Source organism: Thamnophis elegans, chromosome 2, assembly GCF_009769535.1.
Source record: "Thamnophis elegans isolate rThaEle1 chromosome 2, rThaEle1.pri, whole genome shotgun sequence".
Lineage (NCBI taxonomy): Eukaryota > Metazoa > Chordata > Lepidosauria > Squamata > Colubridae > Thamnophis > Thamnophis elegans.
The window spans coordinates 17,521,435-17,548,175 of NC_045542.1; the positions used below are offsets into that span (position 1 = coordinate 17,521,435).

The window sequence follows — 26,741 nt, forward strand, 5'->3', positions numbered from 1 at the left end:
CCTTCCAGGCCTTTTCTTTTTCCTTGCTTTTGACGGGTCTCAGGACGTTTTTCTCTCATTGCTTCTTCTTGTTAATTTTTTTAGTTGGCTCTAACAGTTGCCGGGTGAACAATGGAGGCTGCAGCAGTCTTTGCTTGGCTATCCCAAATGGCAGACGTTGTGCCTGTGCAGAAGACCAGATTTTGGGACCAGATTCTGTCACTTGCCAAGGTAACCAATCCATATCATAATTCAGTAAATGTGAAAGGAGATAAGAGATTGCCAGGAGCTCAGCATTCTTTTAAAAAAAATTCCAGCTGTATCATTTTATTAAGACCTTCTCGGAGACAAGACTATCCCGTACTGACCATCACAGATACTTTGAATTCTCTTCTGTAATGATGAAGTCATTACTCTGCCAATTTGCAGCTTTCCACAAATGAAACTGGGGAATATATTTATTTGATGAATATACCCATTTCATTGGAAGAGGTTTTCCACCCTTGTTTGTACTTGTACAGAAAGCATGGGGTGCTAATAATTGACAAACATATTCAGCAAAACTAGAAAGAATGGTTTGGGGGTTGTTGTTTTATTTGCTGAGGCTACTTACTTTATTGTGATTTCTAAATCAGGTTGCCACATTTTTTTTTCTGTTCCTGCTATGTTACTTTGCAATACAACCTCCACATAAATGAAGCTTTTCCCCCCATCATTGCCTCTTCCTCCAACATAAAAGGTTCCTTTGTTTAATTTCTGTATACCAAACTGCTGATTAAAGAATTGGTAAATCTGAAGAGTACATATGACACACACACACACACACACACACACACACACACACACACACCAGGATCCTGCTTACAGGTGCCCTGAACTCTATGCTTTTGAAATGGACAACAGAAGAGCCAAATTTTGAAGGCGTAGAAGAATATTTAAAAAAACGAGTGGAGGTGGGAGCAGGTCATCTCTGGAGCAACCTTATATGCAGATGGCTTCCTTTGGCTTCCAATTAGTTGAGTTATGGACTCCCAACTCTTCAAATGTTACCTATTCATGGTTTACGTATTTAGGAATACTAGCTATTTAAGGTGTAAAGGACCTGCCAACAGGTAAGTAGTCCTATTTCCACCAACAAAAAAGATAATTAAAGTAAGTAAATTTTAAAATGTAACAGTTGGAAGAAATCTTGAAAATCATCCAATCTGGTGTCCAGTACTGGAAATTGCTTCTGCATCAGTAAGCATTTTTGCTCCCTGCCTATCATCCACCTTCTAAATATCTGTGTAAATAGTTTGAATATAAAGTAGGAAATTCTGTGCAAACTGCTGTCTATGCAAGATGTTGCAGGGTTTTGACTCTTCAGTCCTCTTCTGATTCTCCAGTGGGATGGTTTGGAAGGGAGAAATGGGTTTATAATGAATGGTAGCAGAGATATTACCAGTCATTATTCATCCATGGGTGCAGATTACCTCAGAATTGAAATATCTGAGAGAAGGGGTTGGTTTAATTCCAAAGCTGCCTCTTGCTTATAACATAACCACTCTTCTCTTGTTCTTTCTTGTCTAGCCAATCCATCTTACGTTCCACCTCCACAGTGCCAGCCTGGGGAATTTGCTTGCAAAAACAGTCGATGTATACAGGAGCGATGGAAATGTGATGGAGACAATGACTGCCTGGACAACAGTGATGAGGCACCTGAACTCTGCCGTACGTATTTGCTTGAGCGACCCCAGGGTTCTTCTTGACAATTCCCATCCTCTCGTGAGACAAATGGGACCAATCCTTCAGATATATGTAGGCTAGGGTGACTAGGTCTATCTTGCATCAGGCAAAATGATGAATCCAGAGCTCTTTCAAATGATAGAGAACTCCAAAAGTGAAAAGGAGTTGCATCCAGGGTACAAAATTCTACTAGAACAAGTGGTCCCCAACCTTTCCAGATTGGCAGCCTAGTATTGGGAGGCCGGGGGGGGGGGGGGAGATAGTTTTGTGTGAGTGGTAGATGCATGCGCATGAGTGTGTACAGCTCCATTTGTGCAACTGGAGCTTTGCACGCCAGTGCTTGCGTGCACTGCTTGCACGAGTGGAACTTGCGTGCACTCACCTGCCATTTGTATGGCCCAGCTCCAAATAAACCAACATGGACCTGTAGTGGGCTGCCGTCCAGGGTCGTGGACCTCTCTACTAGAAAGCGTCAACACATATCTACAGAAGCAAAGGTCATGAAATCTAATATATTAGATTATAGTGAAGGCACTGTAGTTTCTGTCTGGTATCGATTGTAGGAGGTTAAGAAGTGAACATTAATTTTAAGGCAAGTCAGGATCTACAGCATAGGGATGTAAAAGGATGCTTGTCATACTCAAGAACTTTTCTGCCCATCCCTGTTCCTTCTGCTGCCTTTTTTTCTGAAACAAACAAAAACAAAGGGCCGAGTTAGTAAAAATACAGTTTGAATGTAAAGATTAAGTCTTTGCCTTCTAATCTTTAGAAATGTAGTAACCAATGGTTAACATTCCTTTTTCTGACATCTTTCAGAGCCTTTAATGCTCAGAATAGACAAGCCTGGTTTAAATTGACCATTGTATAAAACAGCTTTTTAGAGAACATCATAGGTTGGAAAAATATTTTTTTTTAAATTTATTTCCAGAAATTGGATTTCTTGGTTATAGATATTCCTTATTTTGACATGGAATTGCATGTGTCATACTGAATAAATTATTTCTAGGGATGTGAAGCAGAAAAGGTCCATGTAAGCCTACAAAAAAGTACAGTATTTTATGTAATTGCATGACAAATTATAGGAAGCGCATTCATACTGGATCTGAAGGACCTTTTTCACTTTCAGTCCAAATAGTTGCATGTCCATACAAGTATGGACTTTTCTAGTTCTTCTAGTAAAGCATTTCTTAGTCTTTTCAATCAAAATCAATCTCAGCACATTTTCTTTGTAAAAAAAAATCCCAAGTAGTTGGAAAACATTGTGAAAATAATAGTGTTATTTAGAGGAAGATGACCTTGCATAGATTTCCCATAAAATCTCTTGAATTTGGCATTGCCACAATCGGAAAACTCATCTGAATGTGGCCCAAAGCTTCAAGATTCTTAAGTTATCCAAGGGAGAAGGCTGTTTGGTCCTAAGTTCACATTACTGTCATGCACATAAAAGGAAAGAAGGATCTCATTGTGTGATGTCCTAAGATGCCTTCCTTGCTTTGAAACTCTGCAGATCAGCATACATGTCCTTCGGACCGCTTCAAATGTGAGAACAATCGTTGCATCCCCAACCGATGGCTGTGTGATGGGGATAATGATTGCGGCAACAATGAAGATGAATCTAATTCCACATGCTCTGGTAACCATCGTTTGTTATCCATTTAATTAACTAGGTAGTTATCCTTCATTTGATCTTCATGACAACTCTGCGAGTCTATTCTAAGGCATCTAAAATGAACCGGTATATCAGACTTCTCCATCTTTCTTGAAGTGGTGGAATTAATAGTTCTCAAAATTCTGGGTCGTTTCTGAATATCTGCAAAGCATGTATTTGAATATGGGGCTGGCTAGTTTCAATACAGAACCTGTTTAACTATTTCTGTATCATCTGATACTACCATTGGAAATTTTCCTACCCACCATTACACTAACTCAAAAAGGTGTGCGATTTTGCTTTTAATGTATCTCCTGTGATTCACTGCCACTTGCTTGCTCCCCAGCTCGCACGTGTCCCACCAACCAGTTCTCCTGTGCCAGTGGCCGTTGCATCCCTATCTCTTGGACCTGTGACTTGGATGACGATTGCGGGGATCGCTCTGATGAATCAGCCTCATGTGGTGAGTGAAGAAATAGATTCTGGTGTATTACATTTGTAGATGTATTGCTAAGTGAATGGATATTCATAATCCCCCAGGGGCTTTGTTGTAATAACAGACTTATTACTATAATCTCAGTTATGATTATAGTACATAATCTCCATCCATATGGTCTGAAAGAAATGAACAGTACATTTGAAAGGCTGTGAATTCTTTCATGTATTTAAAATCCAAAATTTATTTTCTAAAAAGTAGAGATATATATTACACATGGCTCTAAATCTGTATCTGCCTCATTCACACATGTTTTGGGCAGACAGCCTCGTTCTCGGCAACATAGAACAACGTGGTGTAGATAGTATCACCACCAGATGGGTTTGTAATTGGCTGATCAACCACACTCAGTGATTAGCTCTCAAAGGAACTACATCTACAAGGAGAGAAGCATGCAGAAGGGTACCTCCAAGTTCTGTTTGTATCCAGTTGCTCTTCAGCATCTTCAGAAGTGATCTAGATGAAGGGATAGAAGGGGAACTCATCCAACTTGCAGATGATACCAAGCCAAAGGGAATTGCTGGAACTTTGGGAGATAGACTCAAGATTAAGAATGATCTTGACAGACTGGAGCGATGGGCCTTATCCAATAAAATGCAATTCAGTGGTGAGAAAAGTAAGGTCCTGCACATAGGCAGGAAAAGCCAAATACATGGGTATAGAATAGGCAGTACCTGTCTCAATAGTAGAAACTGTGAGAGGGATCCAGGTGTTCTAGTGGACCACCATTTAAGTAGCAAGAGCAATAGCACTTAGACTTATATACCGCTTCATAATGCTTTTACAGCCCTCTCTAAGCGGTTTCCAGAGTCAGCATAGTGCTCATTTTACCCACCTCGGAAGGATGGAAGGCTGAGTCAACCTTGAGCCTAGTGAGATTCGATCTGCCAAACTGCTGGCAGCCGGTGATCAGCAGAAGTAGCCTGCAGTACTGCACTAACCCCTGTGCCTTATATGAGCCAGTAGTGTGCTGCAGTTGCCAAAAAAGCCAGTGCTGTCTGAGGTTGCATCTACAGAGAGATAATATCAAGATCAGGAGAAGTGATAGTACCACACTATATACTGCACTAGTGACACCACATTTGGAATACTGCATCGTTGCCACAATACAGATGCCGAGACCCTGGAAAGATTACAGAAAAGAGCAACAAGGATGACAAAGGTTCTGTACAATGACTGGTTAAGAGAATTAGATATATCTAACCTATCAAAGAGAAGGATTAGAGGTGACATGATAGCTGTCTTCCAGTACTTAAGGGGCAGTTATAGAAATAAGAATTGTTTTCCAAAGCACCTGAGGGCAGGACAAGAAGAAACTCATTAAAGAGAGATCCTACCTGGAACTAAGGAACATGGGGAAAAAATACCACTGGATTGTAGTTAGAAATTTGAAAGGGCCTGGTTATTAAGTATGTGGGGATATTTAGAACTGATTTACAATAATTCCGTGCATTTTCTGGAGCATAGACCTCCAAGTGCCATTTGAAGACCAAGTGAAAACCTTGTCTCCCTGAAAAATCCCTCTCCCACAACTTCACTGTTTGTGATATCACAACAGTCTCATCCATTTGTGCTGATACCGCCGAACTTCCTGGATATACAATAGCTCCTGCAAATGTCCTTATTTCTTTTTTCAGCCTACCCAACTTGCTTTCCTCTGACCCAGTTTACTTGCCACAATGGCCGCTGCATCAACATCAATTGGAGATGTGACAATGGTAAGTTTATACTGCATGCAATGTCCTTCTGCGTTGGCTGGAATAATGAGGTCAGAAACAAAGAAAGTCTTTAAAGGGTGAACTGCAGATTCTTGGGGGAAAGATGGGCTTGGAATTCATTTTCTGTACTTCCCATCTCTGCATGACAATGTCTGCTTTAACATGCTGCCTCTGTAAGTAATGCTGTCTGTGTAAGAGTAGCTATCCCTGTATCTTATCTGGGGTTCAGTGAGCTCTTCCTTACATCCTCCAGATATCCCTATCTAGAGAGAAGTAATGCAAGCAGCAAGCTTCACATCTTGACTTGAGATATTCTCTCTAGACTCTCCGTTAGGGTTGAGTAAGCAGATACTTGCCTCATCCCAAAGTACAATATATTCCTTAGTTTGGAAAGTCAACTGTTTGTCCCCCTGGAAGTTTAGCAGGCAAGCCCTTTGAATGTGGCTTACTTCAAGACCTCTTCTGCTCCTTAATCACATTGTGTAATCACACACTTGTCCAAAAAATGTCAGGACTTAGAATACCCTGTCAAAAGATCTGGGTTAATGAAAATGAAGATTAGATGCCACCACATCCTCCCACACCTTCCTTGAAGAAAGCTAGTGGGTGGATTTTGTCTTAAGCTTGGAGTTTAAGGGCAGGTACAGAATTAAATAGCCCAATGTTGTCTAGATTACCAAATTGCAGGTAAGTATGTGATTTTGCTTTTGGCTGTTTTCCACTTAAGAAGGTCTCCTGCACTTGGAGGATTTGAACATCAAGAGAAAAGTACATGATTGTTTTCTCTTGATACTGGGAACTTTGTGTGGATGGAGGCACTCAAACATTGAACTACAAACCTTTATCCTGAAATGTGGGGAAAAATACCTGTAATTTTCTAAGATGCTAGTGAGATGGCAGGCATCTTTTTCTAGTATTAAATTGGCTGTTGAATTGCTGCTAGTTCTTTTGCTATTGTTGTTTTTAAACTGTCCTTTAAAAGGAAAAAACGCACATAGAGTAGCTCTGTTCTTTACCCCATTACATTTTTATAAGTAAAAAAGATAGATGCTTATTTGCCTTCTATGGAGGCTGAGATTGTCCATTAATGATCAGTTATGATTTTGATGAAATGTGAGTCACGAATCTGACTTGATTGAGAACTTAATTTTAAACTACTGGTTTGTATGACTCAAAGGTAACCTCCCTTCACACAAATCAGACTCGAGCACATTGACATGGCTTAATGTAGCCAACTTTCAATTCTGATTTTGAAGTAGAGGCTGCAAATTAAGGAAAGAATTTAGAGTATCTCTCGAGAGTAATGTGGGTTGCCCTCCTGATCTTTTTTCTCCCGTTGAGGGTTTTCTTTAAAAAAAAGTGGGTGAATTATGGATTCTGTTTCATTCCCCTTCTGTGTTTGACACAACTCTCTTGATGCCCTTCCTCCTTTCGTCTCTGCATGTTCTATCTTTGGATGCCAGTTTGTCTCCATTTTCATATTTGATTTCTAGTTTCCTGTCGTCTTTTTGTTTGTTGTGTGCTGATTGGGTGGATTCACATGTGTTCACCATGCCCACTCTCCTGTCTTTTCTGGTTGGTTTCTGTGTTTCAGAAAAGGATTGTGGGGATGGCTCTGACGAAAAGAATTGTCCAAAAGGCAACGGTTAGTGCATAGATCAACATGCACCTCACCCCTCCTATATTCCTTGACTCCCCCCACCCCAAAAAAAGCCATCACTTGTGCAATTTCAGTCCCTGCAAAGACTCAACACTTCCTGTCTTTGTTTGGGGGAGGTTTGGGGCACTGATAAATCTTGTTAGATGGGCAGGAAAACCATTCTGGAGCTTGCTTGTTCCATATGTGCTTATCATTTCCCATACTTTGAAGGCCATCAGATAATGTTGCTGCTCTTTGCCTGCAGGTTCAAAGAGTTCCTAACTTTAAAAGAACTCCTGACCCAGAAACATAAGCCAGTCTTCTATGTGTTCAAACATATGCCAGTCCCTTGCTTCTCAGCAAGGATGCTATGAACAGCATCCAGAACTTCCTAGAACAAGTTGTGGGAAGGTTAAGAAAAGGGACTCTAATAATTTGGGGCAGTGGTGGGTTCCAGCCGGTACGAAGCAACCGGCAAATTGTGCACGTGTGCACAGCGTGTGACGCCTGTGCAACCTCCAATTAGCAGCTGGGTGTCGCAGGGGTGGTAGAGTGTGCATGGGTGCGCAGCGCACATGCACGACCAGGACACCCGGCCCCGTGTGAAGCATACCGGTAGCGGCAGGGAGAGGAACCCACACTGATTTGGGGGAGGAGTGATTTGAAATATCTTTGCTTAGAAGGAGCTGTGGTGGCGCAGTGGTTAGAATGTGATAATGCAGGCTAACTCTGCCCACTGTCAGGAGTTCGATCTTGAATATCTTTAAGGTTGACTCAGCCTTCCATCCTTCCAAGGTGGGTAAAATGAGGACCCAGATTGTTGGGGGCAATATGCTGACTCTAAACTGCTTAGAGAGGGCTGTAAAGTACTATGAAGTGGTGTATAAGTCTAAGTGCTAATGATATTTCATGGCTTCCATAGCATTTGAAACAGCACTGCATCAGAGTAGATGTTCTGATAAAGCTAACTGAGTTAGAAAGAATGCTTCTTTTGAATCTCTCTTTGGGCTCTAGAGCTTGAAAAAGATCCAATAAACCCCAAAGCAATGCAAATTGCCAAAACCAAGGAAAAAATTAGCAGAAGGAGCAGTCTTGTTCACTAGTTTTGTTAAAGGCAAAATAAAATCCAACAATGCATGGATAAACAATAATAACTTGATTATCAGCACATTTATCTATAAACCACTAAATGCTAAATAAATAAATAATTCATACATTATTTTCTCTATTAGTGCCAATTCTTACTTAGATATTTCAAATAAACAAGAACATCCCATGCTAACACATGCTAACCTGTGCAGAGATGTATATGTACGGATGGACATTGTTTTGAATCTCAAGGAATACACTCATTAAATTGATCCCGGAATCCAGCAATGTGATAGAGTCCTTTCACTTCACCCACTCCCCTTCTTCCCACATGGTGCATGTGATGATCTATGCAGTTTCTGTGTTTTCTTTATAAATTTTGTTGCTATTCTTGTTGCTGTTATTATTGTTTAGCGGCTTCTTTAGTGGTAAAAGCTATGGGGGCAATGCATAAGCATGTTTGGCTAGAGTATGCATGGGGTAGAAGGGTACCATTTATGCAGGCTTTGGAGAAATTGGGGTAACCCAAGACAGTGGATGCATTGCTGCCTTCTCGACTTTCTATCAGCCTATCAGCTAAAGGAAGTCTGCATCTAGCTTAGAAGGGGAATGGTGGGGAGAAATGCATGGAAGGGTTGTGTTTGCTCCCCAGAACCCAGTAGATTGCCCTTCTCCCCCATTTCTTGTTTCCAGACAACGACTGTGGGGACAACAGTGATGAAGCTGGCTGCAGCCATTCCTGCTCCAGCAACCAGTTCAAATGCAACAGCGGGCGCTGCATTCCTGTCCATTGGACCTGCGATGGGGACAATGACTGCGGGGACTACAGTGATGAGACTCATGCCAACTGCACCAATCTGGGTGAGAATAGGGCGTGATTAGAATGGCTTCTGTGTGGCACCAGAAACATCTAGCATCTGCCGTGGTCTGGAATTATTGCGCCATAAGACTCATGGTGGTGCAGTGGTTAGAATGCAGTACTGCAGGCAACTTCTGCTGGTTGCTGGTTACCAGCAGTTTGGCAGTTCCAGTCTCACCCCTCAAGGTTTGACTCAGCCTTCCATCCTTTTGGGGTCAGTAAAATGAGGACCCAGATTGTTGGGGGCAATATGCTGACTCTGTAAACCACTTAGAGAGGGCTGTAAAGGACTGTGAAGCGGTATACAAGTCTTAAGTGCTATTGCTGTTGTGGCGTTACTGGATTAATCTCCCATGTGCCCTCTGGAAACCAAAAGATCCATTTAGCATCTGAGACAGATCATTCTAATAGTTCCATCCTTCCTATTGGGGAAATGGAGGCACTAGTTAATTCCACGGCAATCAGAGGGTAATCTGATCATGACAAAGGATAAAGGACAGGTGCTAATGATGTGTACCTTCAGGTCGCATACACACCTAATCTAATGTGTGGCTTCCTACATGGGTACAAAAAGTTTCTGAAAACCATTTCCAGTTGATAGAGCATCTCTCCCTGCTATGTCATGCAAGGTTTTATCTCCTTGTTCATTGAGCAGTGATTTAGTAGTGTCCATCTCTAGTCATCAGTACTGCTCCAATTAACATGCTCTCTCCTTTCTTCCCCCTGCAGCTACCCGCCCACCTGGAGGCTGCCATACAGATGAGTTCCAATGCCGACTGGATGCCCTCTGCATTCCCATGCGCTGGCACTGTGACGGCGACACTGACTGTATGGACTCTAGTGATGAGAAGAACTGTGAGGGTGTCACTCATGTCTGTGATCCAAATGTGAAGTTTGGCTGCAAGGATTCCGGTAAATTGCATTGCATTATGGGGATGGGAAATGCAACTAGATTACTGCACACATCTAGACCGCTTGAATATAAAAATTCAGTTGTATCCAGGACTTACTAAAAATAAGTGTGGTGTAATGAATAGCAGCCTTTTCAGACAACGGCCATTTGCCGTGCTGGTATGAGCATTAGTAAATCTAAATTAAAAGAGATATTGCATGGGAATAGCAAAACAACACAAGATTTTGTCATTGGCTTCTAAAATTGCGGCAGATTTCACGCAATCTTATGGATTTGGGTAATTTTTAATTATTAACTTCAACAGAATGTCACAGATGCCACCTTCTGGGTGCTGGACTGTGATGAAGTTTGCATTACCCAGTATAATGATCCTTCAGCCATTTTTGCTCACACATATTTATTAGGGCAGCAAATGTTTATTTAAAAAAAAAGTTGAGATAAAAATGTAGTTAACTGAAACTTGGCCCAAGCGGTTTGTGTGGTTCACAGTAATTTGCAGGGACATTAGATCTCATTATCCCAGTTGTGAATGAAGAGGATCTAAATAAAAGCAATATCTGAAGGGCCTTTGGGACTCTCTGAGCTCGGTTGTTTTCTTGCTAGCACTGACAATGTTGCCTAGTTTGGATAATGAAACGTCTGCAAGAAAACTATCAAGCTCAGAGAGCACCAAAGATACCCCATTTCAACCCTGAGCTCCAAATATTCTCCTTTATTGGAAAAGCAGTATTTGCCTACACTCAAGATATTTTTCCTCTGTCCCCAGTTTTATTAAAGTGGTAAGTATGCTGTTCTGGTCTGCTAAATAATGAATCAGCAAGGAGCTATACATTTCTCATCTTTAAATAAAAAGTCTAGCATGATCTATGTACTCCGCATTCTCTTCAAAGCTTATATTATTTTGTATCATTATAATTGCTGCAGTAGTGTCCATGAAGAAGAGAAACTGTGTGCAAACCCAAACATGCACATCTCATAGCTTACTTGACTTACCAAAAACACACATCAGTTGACGCCTTTGTATTATGCAATACAAGTCAAACAACAGCCTGGTATATATGATCTTGTTTATTCTTTGGCCCTTAGAATCTCTTACTAATCCAGAGAAACAGAATTATGTAGATTTGAGAGCTTTTTCAGGGTGCTTATTCTTCTGAGAAGGGTGTGGGGGGAGTGGGATGTAAGAAAACAATAAGTTGCTGTTTGAGAAATTGTGAAGATTACAGCTGGATCTACTCCTGAGTTTTTATGTTTGTTTTATACTCTTTTTTTCCACTGATTTCCTGATTACTGCTTTGTCAGTTAAAAGAGTGTGATTTGGGAATATATGGCTAAAAAAAAAAAAAGCGGGAGGAAGCAGTCCTCAAAAAGAGAACAAGGCATCTGCCTCTCCTCTCCAGTATACACATAGAGGAAATTCCAGATTTTCTTTTTTCACTTTTCTCATTTGTGTTTCTTGGGAATTTTAAAGATTATATAACATCATATATGTATTAAAAAGATGAAGTGTTCTTAACTCTGTCTCCCTTTCTTTCCAGCACGGTGCATCAGCAAAGCTTGGGTATGCGATGGAGACAATGATTGTGAGGACAATTCTGATGAAGAGAATTGTGAGTCTTTGGTGTGCAAACCACCCTCCCACACATGTGCCAATACAACATCTATCTGCCTCCCTCCTGAGAAGCTGTGCGATGGAAATGATGACTGTGGGGACGGGTCTGATGAAGGGCAACTGTGTGGTGAGTGTCAGGCAAGGAACAAATTATTTGGTCTTATGTCAATGTTGTCCTTTCTCTAAATCAGTGTTTCTCAACCTTGGCAACTTGAAGATGTCCGGACTTCAACTCCCAGAATTCCCCAGCCAGCGAATGCTGGCTGGGGAATTCTGGGAGTTGAAGTCCAGACATCTTCAAGTTGCCAAGGTTGAGAAACACTGCTCTAAATGATCTTTTCCAACCTACTATCTTCTCAGGAACTTGGGAGAATAGCTCCCAGAATTCCTGGAGAACATATCTCTAGGCCAGGCTGTCAAACTCATGGCCTTCAGGCCGGATAAATCATGTGCTGCCCAGTTTAGCGAAGGGGGGGAAAGTCCCAATACGTCACGTGACACTGCCGTGATGATGCAAGTTTGACACCCCTGCTCTAGGCTCTTGCATGTTTTAAAAACTATTGAGAAGTTAACCTCCATTTTTTTCCTAAGATGAGGACATCTTGTTCATCTCTTGTGAAAAGTGATAGCCACAAAAATATGTTGCAGGAGATGTAAATATTGGATAGGCCTTGCTTGCTAATGTCTAATGTATCGGCGTAAACCGATACAGATACTGTTTTAATTCGTTTGAAGAAACAAGGCAAACATCGTAGATAAAGCTAATGTAGAGGTCTATAAATCTTCCTAGTAAACAGTGAGTGAATTGTTTGGATATTACACAGTTTAATGAGTTAGAAAGTTCAAGACTGTTGCTCTCATTAGTCAAAATGAGGCCATTGATGCTGTGAATTGAGCAGTAGGAAACAACTTTTGGACCAGAGATTATTATCTAAACCCTTACTTACAAATGTGCAGTAGAAGATGCTTATTCCATCCTCTTAGTAGTAAATTTCAGGTGACTTGCTTTTGTACATGGAACTCAGAGACATCCGTTAATTCATTGGAGGACTGAGAAATTGGAGCCAAAGATTCATCGTGGTAGTGAAGTGATAGGGAGCTTGTTTGTGGTATAGAGCTTGTTTTGGTAGAGAATTTATTAAGCAATTGTGTGTGGACAAATTGAGCTTGAATTTCTCTCCATCGTTTTCTGTGCTGTTTCTGATCTCATCCAGATCTTTGCTCTCTGAGCAATGGGGGCTGCAGCCACAACTGCACAGTAGCACCAGGCGAGGGCATTGCCTGCTCGTGCCCTCTAGGAATGGAGCTTGGTGCTGATAACAAGACCTGCCAGATCCAGAGCTACTGTGCCAAGCGTCTCAAGTGTAGTCAAAAGTGTGAGCAGTTCAAGTACAATGTGAAGTGCTCTTGCTATGAAGGATGGATGCTGGAGTCCGATGGCGAGAGCTGCCGCAGTTTGGGTAAGTCCTCAGTGAGCTCTGTCTGCTTCAAAACAATGTGTTGGGCTCATTGAAAGGCAGGGGCAGTGGATATCAGATTTTCTTTAAAAGAGGCTGAAAATCTGGGTGATCTTATGCACTGAATACAGCATTTTTTGCCTCCTGAAACCCCGTCCCCTTCACCAAAATGGCTGTCCATAGCCTTTAGGAGGCTTCCAGAGTGCTCCTGGGGGCTGGGGAGGGCAGAAATGAACGGAAAACGGGCTGTTTTTTGCTCAATTCCCCCCCCCCAGCCCCCAGGAGCACTCTATAAGCCTCCTAAAGGCTATGCATGCCCTTTTTGGGGGGGGGGGGGATAGGCCTGTTATTGCGAAAAACGGCCCATTTTTGGGAGGTCTGCAGAATGCAAAAACTTTTTTTAAAATTTGCCTCTTGAAAATCTTGGTGTGTCTTATACTCCGGTGCATCTTATACTCTGAAAAATACGGTAGTTGGGATAACATTTCACCCATTAAATGACAAGTGTGCTCTTAGCATCTTGGAAATGAAACCAATCTTGGCTTCATTTGCGTAAGCACATATTTTTAAATATCTGTTCCTCAGAATCACACTTGACCCTTTTTAGAAATATATTTTTAAAAGAACATTCACCCACAGCCATTATTTTACAATTTGTGAAATCATCCCTTCATCTGGAGGAAGATTGCTTTAAAGCAGGGGTCACCAACCTTGGCAACTTTAAGACGCTGGCTGAGGAACTCTGGGAGTTGAAGTCTACAAGGCTTAAAGTTGCCAAGGCTGGAGACCCCTGTTTTAAAGAGTATTCTAGCCTGTATTTCAGTCAGTTTGGAAACAGAATTCTTTTCAGAGCTGAGGAGGAGATATTGTCCTTTGTTTCCCTTCATCAAAATACTCTCCTTCTGGCCAATAACTGCTAAACATCTGGCTTTGGGCATCAGAAAAAAAATTCCTCTTGACACTCTTTTCCCCCACGGACTCCACGTGAGGAGGGTCTGAACAGGTGTTTGTTCTGAAACACATAACTTCTCATAATAGGTCGAGGATTGATTCTTGAGGGTGTGTGCGGTGGATTCACTGTGATTCTTCTACTGTTCTTGAGGGTTTACAACGAATTGCTTGTGAAACTGTAGGCCAGAGCTGCTTTCACAAGAGTATACTATGTCTCCTATATGATTCACTGAGACCTAATGGGGAATCATAGGATGGACTGAGAAGATTCGCTTTAAATGAAGAACTGATTCAAAACTTGAATGCTAGACTGCATCCATGATTTGGCTTAAACTGTAAAAAGTCTCCTATGAATAAAAGCTTTAGAAGAGGACATCTTTAGGAGAAAAGGGAAGAGGACTAGATGGAGCCCACTGGGATTTTTTTCTGCAGGATACCAATGCACAGACACCTCCCCCCCGCCCAATTCCATCCCTCTGGAAAAATAGCAAAGCCCAAATCGTAATGAGGGATGGAGTGTGGGTAGGTCCCTTGAATCTGTTTTGTATGTGAGAAGAGTAGTAGGTCAGCCTAAGATTCTTGCCTTTTTGGAAAACTGAATGGGAAAGAGACCCAAAGTGGAGCTAGCAGGAGGGGAGGGGAAGTCCAGCTTGGTGTTTTCCGGCAGTCAAGAAACACAGCAGTGTTCCTGTCCTTTAGGGACTTGCCTCATTCTGCCATGTTACCGCTGGCAGGCAAAAGAAAGGCAGCTCTGTTCCCAGGGCTCTAGGGAAGGCTGGAAGAGGGAGAATTTTAAAAAGATGCATGTTGTTCAGTTGCAGCGTGGCATTCATTCCCTCCTGTATGAAAAAGGGGAGGCTCATGCGAGAGCTTTGGACCTTTGCCTATGGGAATCGCCGTCCACAGATTACCTTGTGACATGAATAAGTACTAGGATAATGAGCAATAGCAATAGCAGTAGACTTATATACCGCTTCATAGGCCTTTCAGGCCTCTCTAAGCGGTTTACAGAGAGTCAGCATATTGCCCCCAACAATCTGGGTCCTCATTTTACCCACCTCGGAAGGATGGAAGGCTGAGTCAACCCTGAGCCGGTGAGATTTGAACCGCTGAACTGCTGATCTAGCAGTAGCCTGCAGTGCTGCATTTAACCACTGCGCCACCTTGGCTCCTTGTCCATATTTCAGGGATTGTTATTAATAATTTATAATGATTTATGGCAGTTGTTATGTTCATTAAAATCCCAGACCTGACCGTCTTGGCAGAACAGAGATGAATAAAATTGGAAAGGCAGAAATGATTTTTAAAACTCGGAAGATTGAAAGCTAATTTGTTCCAAATCTATTTTCAAGTGGAAGAGTTTGCTGCAGGAGCACCTCTTAGGGGATGCTCCAGGGTTTGAAGATCATGAAAATATAATAGCAGCAGTGATCAACATTCTTCTTTCCATTTTTAGACCCGTTTAAGCCTTTCATCATCTTCTCCAATCGCCATGAGATCCGGCGTATTGACTTACACAAGGGAGATTACAGCGTCTTAGTGCCTGGTTTGAGAAACACCATTGCCTTGGACTTTCATCTGAATCAGAGCTCCCTCTATTGGACTGATGTAGTAGAAGACAAGATATACCGGGGGAAATTGCATGAGAATGGAGGTGAGTACAGAGTGGCTTTGGGCCAGACACTCTCTCTTAGCCCTAGGAAAAAGACAATGGCAGACCATTTTCAAAAATATTACCAAGAAAACTGCATGAAATTTTACAGGCGGTCACCAAAGACTGACTCAAAGGCACATACACATGCATCGGCGCACAGATGTGATTGCTGTAGAATGGTACCTTTTTTCCAAAATATCCCCCCCACCTCAAAGTTTATACTTTTAAAATATGATTTGCTTACAATCCATTCCAACCAGGATATTTAGGCTTCCTTCTCAACCTTGTATTCAAGATGGAACCACAGTAAAAAAACAAAAAAGAATTATGCATAAGTTTGTTCTGCTGTTATCAGCTGTTCAAACTTTTAAGAATGATTGATGGGAATATATATATATATATATATATATATATATATATATATATATATATATATATATATATATATATAAAGTCATTCCCAGCGAGGGTATGGCTAGCTGATGAGAGCTAAATAGCTTGAAATAGATCTATATTAGTCTCCCTTTATTTATTTATCAGCATAAATATAGCATTTATATATATATATATAATTAAATTATTAAATATATAATTAAAATATGAAATAACAGGGCCATTGGAGTTGGTTAAACAATACTGAAGCTTTTTAGGGCTACGGTGCTTTTAAATAAAAGCTTTTATTTACTTCCTGTCTGGCATAGCTGATGAATTGCTTCTTTGTTGGTGAAGTTCTTTGCAGTTCATTATTTTAATTAAGGGTCTATTTGTTTTTACTTTAATTGCAAATGAAAATAAAGCTTTGGCAATATTTTTATTTAAAGAAAAGAAGCTTGATGAAGGGGCAATTTTGACCAAAGCAGCAACAGAGACTGCTTAAACCTTTTGTTACTGACAATTTTTCAGTTTCAGATTGGCGCATGTAATTCATGTGTGTGTTTGTGAAAATAATCACATATCTTTTTAAAAAAAAAGCTTTTGGAGAGAAAAATGTACATAGCAATCAAAAAGCACTTTCCCTGTATTAGGAACACAGCATCTTTTCTTGCAGGGAAGCTGAGATAAAGTGACAGTCTTGTAGGAGGTGTTCCCTCCTTTGAGCATCTGTAGAGTTTGTTGGCGGAAAGTGGGCACATCTCACCTCACCTGAACTCTCAGTTCTGGATAATGGGGCCCTGTCTCTTAACGTAACTCATAAAGCTGAGGAAGAGAAGGAATAACTGTCTCTCATCTCTCTGTTGATCAGAGGAAAAAACAACAACTGAGCGATATCAATCCTTCCATCATAGTTCAGACAAACCAGGACTACTCATTTGTTTAATGAGTGCCTTAGTCCAGTCCGCAAACAATGAGTTTGGCAGTGTGGAAGCTTCCAGTGTTAATATGGCTTTCAAGGCTGACAGGTTTTCAGGAACACTGACGGAGTGTTTTTGCCCCTCAAAATATATAGGATAAATCTAACAACAACTCCCATCTCACTTCAGGTCATTCTTGACTTATAGTCGTTCATTTAGTTACGGGGAGGGGGGGGGATTTATGGTCATTTTTCACACTTATGACAGTTGCAGCATCCCAGGGTTGCATGATCAAAATTCAGACGTTTGACTACTGATTCATTTATAATGGTTGCAATGTCCCGGGGTCATATAATCAACCTTTTGTGACGAGCAAAGTCAATGGGGAAACTAGATTCACTTAACAACTGTGTTACTAAACAACTGCAGTGATTCACTTAACAACTGTGGCAAGGAAGGTTGTAAAATGGGGCAAAGTTCAGTTAACACCTGTCTTGACAACATCAATTTTGAGCTCAATTGGGGTTGTAAGTCAAGAACTAACAGTATTTGTTGAAATAAAAGCACTTTTATTTTCTGGTGGCTATGAGGAGGGATGCAAAGAAGCACAGGTCATAAGTCGAGAACTATCTCTACTTCTGACAATTTGCCTCCTTGGTTTTATTTTGTGGTTTGTTTACAACCATTTGGCACAGGTGCTGTTCAGCATTTTATTTTGGATTTTGAAATCCGTGTCCCTGTTTCTTTTTAAAGATTGAGATCAATTCAGGAAGTAACGTTATGAGTAACAGAAAGGTTGAGCCACTCAGTGCTCTGCATAATAGCCATGGATTGGGAAAGAGAGGAGGAACAGAAACTTGGTTTATGACTGACATAAAGTCTAGGACTCATTGCTTCACTAAATTAAGATAAAGTGATAAAGGAGAATGAAACTTTGCTTTGCAACTGTACTCAGATATTGCTGGGCACAACTTTGCTTGGAAATGAGGGATAGAAATTTGTTTTGACTGACATAGGACCTGGCCAATCTGCATTGTGCACATATAGCTTCTCCTTAATTAAGATTTTTGAAACATCTTGAAGATAGTTCTGGGGAAAAGGCTGGACCTTCGCCACATTTGTGGTCAGTGTGCTTCCACTGAGAGCTTGCCATCCATTAAGTAAGCTGGGGTATTGGAAATCAAATCCCAAAGGGCCACATTATTAAGCAGTTGCCAGCTTCTTGCATTATAATAAGCTCTTTTTGCTGGTTCTGGAAGAGTAAATAAATAGATAGATAGCAGATTGAGCCCCAGTGATGAGGAACAAATGCTCTTGGGGGTGATTAGATTAGCATTTCTAATCTGTGTGTGGTAATTGAAAGCCAGTTAACTCAAAGCACAGCAGGCTTTCAGTTTCAATCCATGAGACGTTGCCCTCAAATAAAGCAGCCACGTGTGGCTAACCATATGGCAGCTACAGGATCCTCTTCACTAGGATTCTTGGGAACGGAAGGATCTTACAAATTTTATCTTTAAAATTCTTTGAAGTAATTATTGTAATCACCAACGCAAAACCTTGTTTAACCAACGGCTCAAAGTGTTATAATAAAGCGCTTTGTAAAATTCCCTAGGGATACATTTCTTTCCACTGACAGGAAAACGTAGAGGTGCTAGTGACTTAGTCCATCACTGCCTTGTCATAATTTGTGCAGTGCTAAACTATCCCTTTATTGTCAACCCTAAATAGTTCATAGGTGTGAATCTGGATATATCGTATTTTAATGAAGATGTTTTTTGTGTTTAGAAAACAAAGGAATCACTCTCTTCTTTTCTGAATAGCTTCCTTTTAAGTACTTCAGTACAGGTAATCCTTGGTTAATGACCATTCATTCAGCAACCATTTGAAATTACAAAGGCGCTGAATGAGGAGACTTGGCTGGCCCGTAAAGTTGTGGCTGTCACAGTAGTCATATGATCATAATTCAGACGCTCAGCAACCGATTCACAATTACAAGAGTTGCAGTGTCCCACAGTCCCACCATTGTGATTTGTGACCTTCACTGCCAGCTTCCAACATGCAGAGCCAATGAGGAAGCCAACAGGAGGCCACAAATAGCAATCATCTGAAATCACACTTTATAGCCGCAGTAGGGTAGAGTCACATGATGTCAAGCTTTATATCCACGGCACTTAGTGATGGAGTTCCCAGTTCCAATTACTAACATCAACTGAGGATTACCTGTAAATTGGTCTATAAGCCCTTCAGGAAAAGCTGAAATGTGAAAAGGGCTTGAGATAACCTTCAAAATAATACAGTCTGTCCTTCTCTTTCTGCATTTCTACCATCAGAAATAGCAGTGTTCAAACCCTGTTAAATGATACCGTCCTTCTTTTAAATGTTGATCATTATGTTAGAGTTAATTAGCATTCCCAGAGCTTCCCTAAATGATAATTACAGCCTAGCAATTGTTTCAGCAAAGAGCAGGGCCTAACCTGATTAGTGCCTCAACAGAGCTGGTGATGGGGCACTGGGTGATCAAGGAATTGCAAAATATCAGGATGAATTTTAGTATGTCCCCACTAAAGGACTTTCCGTCCCTTCTCCCTTTTCATCTAGCTATGCATTTTTAGAAAAAGTCAGTCTTTTCAATTTGAAGCCTCTTGGGTTACTCAGACTTTGATTGTTGTTTTAAAAAAACCCCACCCCTTGATCTCAATAAAGCCATTTAAAATTGAAATTAGTTTTCCATGTATCTTTATTTTAATACCTAAAATTAGGACTCTTTTTACTTGTCCAGGGATTAAAGTTATAAATGAAGCTAGAAATGAGATTTTTACCATATTAGGATCGGGACAAATTTTCAAGAGGGCGCTTGATTTCTGCACATTTTTAGTTTTAATTCTTAACTGTTTTTGTTGTTAGTTGCGAATTTGTGTCTGACCCATTGCATCCTCATGGACAACGTTCCCTGGAGTCCATTTAAGCTCACACTGACTGCTTCAGTGACTCCATCCAGCCCTCTCATTCTCTATTGTCCCTTTCTTCTTTTGCCCTCAATTGTTCCCAGCATTAGGCTTTTCTCCAGTGAGTCCTTTCTTCTCATTAGGTGGCCAAAGTATTTGAGTTTCATTTTCAGGATCTGGCCTTCTGAAGAGCAGTCAGGGTTGATCTCCTCTAGGACTGACCAGTTTGATCGCCTTGCAGTCCAAGGGACTGGTAGGAGTCTTCTCCAGCACCATAGTTCAAAGGCCTCAATTCTTTGGTGTTCATCCTTTCTTATGGTCCAACCTTCACAGCTCAAACATTGCAACTGAAAAAACCATAGTCTTGACTAAACACACTTTTGTTGGCAGGGTGATGTCTCTGCTTTTTAGTATGCTGTCTAGATTTGCCATAGCTTTCCTCCCCAGGAGCAAATGTCTTTTAATTTCTTGGCTGCCATCCCCATCTATGGTGATCTTCAAGCCCTAACTATACTATACTAACTTAACTGTTAGTATAGCCAAAAATTATGACGTGTAGTATGTAACTATAGCCTATGTCTAAATAAAAGATAGCAGATAGCTTGGAAGAATTCCTATTTTACCCAATGGAAAGAAAAGCGGCATGCTGAAAATAATTCTCCTGTAGGCTCTTTGGAATGAATTCAGCTACATGTATTCTGCTTTAATAACTCCAGCGATTTAGCAAAAGCATGGTTTCTTTCTCAGAATGGATTATATTTTACAGATCACAATAAATTTACTAATCTCTAAGGTGGCTATAGTCTGTCCATTGCTAGTATATTGTAAGATACTTCATGAAGACAGCATTGAATCCTAGATCATCTTTCCCCAACTTATCATTCAGATGTATGGGCCTGAATTCTGAGAATTCTTCAGCCCATGTAGTCACAGGTGAGAATTCTGGGAATGGAAGTCCATATAAATAAGAGTGCACTCAAGGTGGGGAATGCTATCTTAGATCATTACTAATTCTTCAGACTGCCTGATCTAAGATCCAATAAAGAGTAGCAGCAACTCTCTCTCAGATTTTTTCTGGAATCACATTCATTATTTAGATGTGTGGATTCTGGATATTTTCAGACTGAATAGCTTGATAATGTGGTAGGCCATGAATTAAATACGTGACAGTGTTTCTAGTGGTTCTGCTGGTCCTCTCAATGACATTTGGTATGATCCATTAAGATACCTTTCTTGAAATGTTGTTATAGAATTTGGAGGCATCTTTACCCATTTTTAATTGAGAGAGAAGAACTTGGGAAGTTAGATCCCAGAAAAGAATCTTAAAAAAGGCTTTCAACATGCAGTGAAGCTTGTCTGAATAATACGAACAATTACTGATGACCTATGCCAACTTTTTTTTTTTTACAGCCCTAACCAGCTTTGAGGTGGTGATACAATATGGGCTAGCTACCCCAGAAGGACTTGCTGTGGACTGGATTGCTGGCAACATCTACTGGGTGGAGAGCAACCTGGACCAAATTGAGGTGGCTAAGCTAGACGGAACAATGAGGAGCACCTTATTGGCTGGGGATATTGAGCACCCTCGTGCCATCGCCCTAGATCCACGATGCGGGTATGACTCTGAATGTAGGGGATAGAGAAATCTATGGGCAGGAACTGATTTAAAAACATGGTGGAAGGTTGGATACCACAAATAACTTCCCCATATGGATTTTGGTAAAATGTGTTAAACTTTTAATTCATTAGCAAACCTGGGAGGAGGCAGTAAACCAAATGTTCACCAGATATTTGTATCCTTAGGAGGGGGCTGGGTTTATTCTGGGATTTGACCCAAAGGGGAAAAAGCATAGAATGCTGGTAGAATTAAGCATCAAGAATGTCTGGTGTTTTGTTTATAAGCAAACTTCTTTCAGCTACTAGAAAGATGCCCTGGTATTTATTATTTATGTAATATCCTGTAGAATTTTAAAAACAAATAGGTGTTCAGGATCCTTTTAAAGTGTATGCCTGCACATTCCTCTACTGCAGAAATTGAATTAGATCCTCTCTGCAGTGAAATCTTGAGAGAAATTCCAGCTTTCCTAAAAATATTACCAGTGTAGAAGGATACTCTTTATTCCTCTCTAATCCTTTCATAAGAGGTAGATGGGACTGATCATAAGCAGACTATTGAAGAGCACTGCAATATTTTCACATCACTTAAAAAAAATACGAAGGGAATTGTACCATGTAGCACTGTGCATACAGACTTTCTGAACTCTGTAGAAACAAAGCATTGCTTTTAAAAGCCTAGTCTTATAGAGTTTGGCTGGATCCCCGTTCAACAGCTATGGAGTGTTGCAGAGAGGAATTCATATCAAATCACTGTTTAGTGTCTCAAAGAGGGAATGATTTACAGAGTGAATATTGCAGTGTTAGAGGGTACGTAAACTATATTCCTGTGGCTGAAGAGGCATCTTTTTTTCTTTTGACTCTGTGTGTGTCCACTCCCCCCCCCCCCCCCCCCCCCAGGATTCTCTTCTGGACAGACTGGGATGCCAGCCTGCCTCGCATTGAGGCAGCTTCCATGAGTGGCCAAGGCCGACGCGTCATTCACAAGGAAACAGGCTCAGGCGGCTGGCCAAATGGGCTCACAGTGGACTACCTGGAAAAGCGTATACTGTGGATTGATGCCAGGTGCGGAGCAGCCAGACACCAAATATTCAGGGGTTGAGATTCAGGGTAGAAATTAGTCATTTCTGGGTGGTGGGGGGTGGGGTTATTGAGAAGCCAATCCAGATCCTCTTAAAATGTCCACATCTTTCCTTTTATAAGAATCTAGGTTTGGTATTTTTATTTCCACTGAGTACTGGCAATTCAAAATCTTGCTGCTCTTGCCACTTCTTCTTCCTTCCTTCTTGTATTAGCCTTGGAGATAATTTTACTTACTGAAAGATCACATATTGAATGTAATAATGCCAGTGTAATATAGACTACCATAGCTGCAATTGGGAATGGTTATCTTTGTCCAAGATATGCTTCCAACCCCAGAAAACATTGAAAAACTGGAAGCATTTTCTTCCTGCTCTGCTAAAAAGGTTCTCTGTCTATTGGGAGTAATTCTACCTCAGTTGCACTTTGCAGGGCTATTATTTAATTGAAGAGAAAGAGAAGAGAGTCTCCTATTTTGCTGTAATATCCCATTATACTGAGAAGGCTGTAAGAACACAATAACTTTCTCTTTTCTGTCTCTCATAGTAACGATACACATAATTACTATAGTTACTATATTAATGTAATAAAACCTTAGTAAGTGAGACATTATTGGCTAGCGTATTAAATGCATTTTTTGCTGTAGATTAGAGACTAATAAACAAATCACTGTGTTTTATAATAAACTTGGCGTGCCTTTAATAGACTCCAGGGCAACATAAAATAGGTATTTGGCTTGCTTTCCTAGAGTGATGTATTTCATGCTGGATTGCTTTCTGAAAAGAAAAGCCTTTGATCACGTTGTTATTTTTCCATTCATCTAAGTATCTTGCTCCCTCCATCCTTCATCTTTCTTTGTTTGTCATGTCTTATTTGCAGCCTGTTTCCTCAGCCATATCTTTCATTATTTATTGATTTGATTTGTCAGACAAAAATTACACACTTGAACAAAGAAAATGAGAAAACGTTCTTGTTGTACCAGTTCTACTTTGCACTCCCATGTTCCCACGCCACTCTTGAACTCGTCTCTCTTGCTTCCCACCTCTCCTTTTTCCTGCTTCTGGGAATGTTTGTGTTGATTCGCCATCTTCTTTCCCCAGGTCAGATGCGATCTATTCTGCCCTCTATGACGGCACTGGGCACATTGAGGTGCTGCGAGGCCATGAGTATCTGTCACATCCCTTTGCTGTCACCTTGTACGGTGGAGAGGTGTACTGGACTGACTGGCGCACAAATACCTTGGCCAAGGCTAACAAGTGGACAGGCCACAACGTTACGGTCGTGCAGCGAACCAACACACAGCCCTTTGATTTGCAGGTCTACCACCCCTCTCGCCAGCCTGTAGGTGAGCCACGATAAGAGAAAGGGGGCAGTGGGAGAATGACATCAGGTTTCAGTCTGTGAAGTCAACATGGGCACCAGAAGTTTGTCACAATTGCCACAGCTGCCTACTGCTGTCTTCAAGGTAGCTAAGTCTGCCCCCAGAGACTTTGCATCTAATGGATACAGGAAGAAACAGTGACCCCCCACTGATGTGTAAATGATGCAGCCGGTGGAAGCTAGTTGGGTAAAACTAGATTGCCTATATCTAAGAGTGGGTGTTTTTTTTTCTTGTTAATTGGTGCCGTTCCTTTCTTTTCTTGGTGATGTAGTCCCAACGGTGCTTTCTCCAAAAAGCAGCTGGATTTTCTTGGGTTTTTTTTTCCCTCTTTGAAAACATTTCGCTTCTCATCCAGAAACGTTTTCAAAGAAAACTACAACAACAGCAAGAAGGAAGTCCTGTTGTTTTTTGAAAGAAAAAAAAAGCACCTGTGGGACAACCATGGTCTGGATGATTGAGAATCTCCACCGACACTTGGAGATGGTAGGAATTTCACAAGAGACTCTTGATAGACAAAGCATGTGCTCTGCCAATGAGCACGGCCTCCCCCAGGCATCTATTTGCCAGTTTTTGGTATTATATCTTTCAGTAAGAAAGAATTAATTATTTGATCATAGAAGCAAAGACTAAACCATTTCTCCTTATTCCTGAGTCTCCTAAAAAAGGCACAGATTCTGGATTTAATTACACTGCTATGGGACAGTACTATCTTGGATCCATTGCCACGTAGAGCTTATTTTTCAGAAACCAATGTCTATACCCATGTGTTTACCTGCTTGTATCAATTCCTAAAAGACTGCCTTTCCATAGCATGTTTAGTCATAAGCAAGACTGGTGTGCTGAAAGAACATCTAAATTATGAGGCAAGGGAGGAGCAGTTTTAAACTAAAATAATTCCTTCTCTAATAAGGAAGAGGCCATTCTCATTCAGGTATGGCATAGTAGATAATGGTCTCTTTATATGGGGGTAAGATGCATATATCATATATTTTGTGCATTTAATCTGGGTTACTTAAAATCCTGGAGATTCTTGTCAGCTAACTTGCCTAAATGTTGTAACGGGAACGTTACACCTAAATGGGAAGGGGGGGGGGGGGGAAACAGTGATACTATTATACTTGGCATGGATAGATGGATAGACAGGTAGGTACATACATACATACATACATACATACATACATACATACATAAATAAATAAATAAATAAATAAATAAATAAATACTCATTCCAAGGACTTATATACCAATTTACGTTCTGAGGTTGATGGTAAAATAACAGAATTACCTTAAAAAGACAACAAGGAATGAATATACAGTAATTATATCTGTGTATTAAAGCTTCTCTATGGAGTGGTGCGGTGCTCTTGTCTCACAAACAGGAGGTTGTGAGTTCGATCCTAGGTAGAGGCAGGTATTTCTCCCTCTGGCCACACTGAGAATTTATCTGCTGAACAAAATTCCGCGTTGGCGACAGAAAGGGTATCCGGCCATTAAAATACTCTGGTAGCTCCATTCAGTTGCCCAGACTCTACCCCGCAAGGGATTATGGGGGTCACTAAAAGAAGATGATTAAAGCTTCACTATGTTTTATTATTAAAAATGAGATGGATACACATGAAGATTTTTTACACAATATGAAGTATTTGCACTTAGATTCTCTCCTTTCCGATGATTTGGAAATCCTCTGTAGATTGTAGGATTGGCTTTTCCCCTAGTCGTACATTTTCTTTTTTGGCACTTGCACTTTTTAAGGCAGTAGGGTAGGGCTCTCCAAACTTGACAATTTTAAGACTCATGAACCTCAACTCCCACAATTCTTCAGCCAGCCATGAAGTCTTCAAGTCTTCAAGTTGTTAAATTTGGAGACGCTTGCTCTAGGGCAGTGGTTCCCAAACTTGGCAACTTTAAGACTTGTGGACTTCAAGTCCCAGAATTCTCCAGCCAGCAGAGCTGGCTGGAGAATTCTGGGAGTTGAAGTCCACAAGTCTTAAAGTTGTCAAGTTTGGGAACCACTGCTCTAGGGAAAGCAAAAGTACAACCCTACAATGCTGGACAATCCAGAAGTCCAGTGGTCTTTTTCCCTTGCGCTATATATGCCATTGAGCTATGCATTCTGCTTTCTTTAGAACAAAATTGTGAGGAATGTAATCTTATAACTTTTTTGTTCTTCTAGCCCCCAATCCTTGTGAGGCCAATGGAGGAAAAGGCCACTGTTCCCACCTGTGCCTCATCAACTACAATGGCACTTACTCCTGTGCTTGCCCCCACCTGATGAAGCTGGATAAGGACAATGCCACCTGCTATGGTAAAGGGAGTGGATGGGATCCAGAGTAAATCAGGAACTTCTCCTGCAAAGATAGATAATTTGATATTATAATGGTGCTTTATTGCTTCTGGTCCCTGTCTTTCCCATTTATTTTAGCTATTGATACCTCCCAGGCTATGTTTCAGAATAGTTCACAGGTTTCTAGCAAATGAGAGTAAAAAACACAGGAATGTTTAAATGTATAGCCACGCTTTCATCCTCTTGTATCAGTTTCTAAAAGACTGATTTTCCATAATTTTCCATAAGGGTCCGCAACTTGGGAGTCCTCCTGGACCCACAGCTGAGTTTTGACCATCACTTGTCAGCTGTGACCAGGGGGGCATTTGCCCAGGTTCGCCTGGTGCGCCAGTTGCGGCCCTACCT

The 26,741-nt window shown here is 41.0% G+C and overlaps 1 protein-coding gene across 3 annotated transcripts in view; it reads left to right on the forward strand.

Annotated features, from left to right (window-relative positions):
* LRP1 (LDL receptor related protein 1) overlaps window positions 1-26,741 on the forward strand; it is a 337,681-nt gene that overhangs the window by 214,908 nt on the left and 96,032 nt on the right. For all 3 annotated transcript variants that reach the window (XM_032212335.1, XM_032212336.1, XM_032212337.1), the window contains 14 exons: window positions 85-210; window positions 1,549-1,689; window positions 3,212-3,337; window positions 3,699-3,815; window positions 5,486-5,566; window positions 8,988-9,155; window positions 9,883-10,065; window positions 11,605-11,805; window positions 12,893-13,138; window positions 15,543-15,740; window positions 21,388-21,592; window positions 22,492-22,656; window positions 23,772-24,016; window positions 26,226-26,357. In XM_032212335.1, the coding sequence (XP_032068226.1) occupies window positions 85-210; window positions 1,549-1,689; window positions 3,212-3,337; window positions 3,699-3,815; window positions 5,486-5,566; window positions 8,988-9,155; window positions 9,883-10,065; window positions 11,605-11,805; window positions 12,893-13,138; window positions 15,543-15,740; window positions 21,388-21,592; window positions 22,492-22,656; window positions 23,772-24,016; window positions 26,226-26,357 (2,334 nt within the window). The remainder of the gene's footprint in view (window positions 1-84; window positions 211-1,548; window positions 1,690-3,211; window positions 3,338-3,698; window positions 3,816-5,485; window positions 5,567-8,987; window positions 9,156-9,882; window positions 10,066-11,604; window positions 11,806-12,892; window positions 13,139-15,542; window positions 15,741-21,387; window positions 21,593-22,491; window positions 22,657-23,771; window positions 24,017-26,225; window positions 26,358-26,741) is intronic.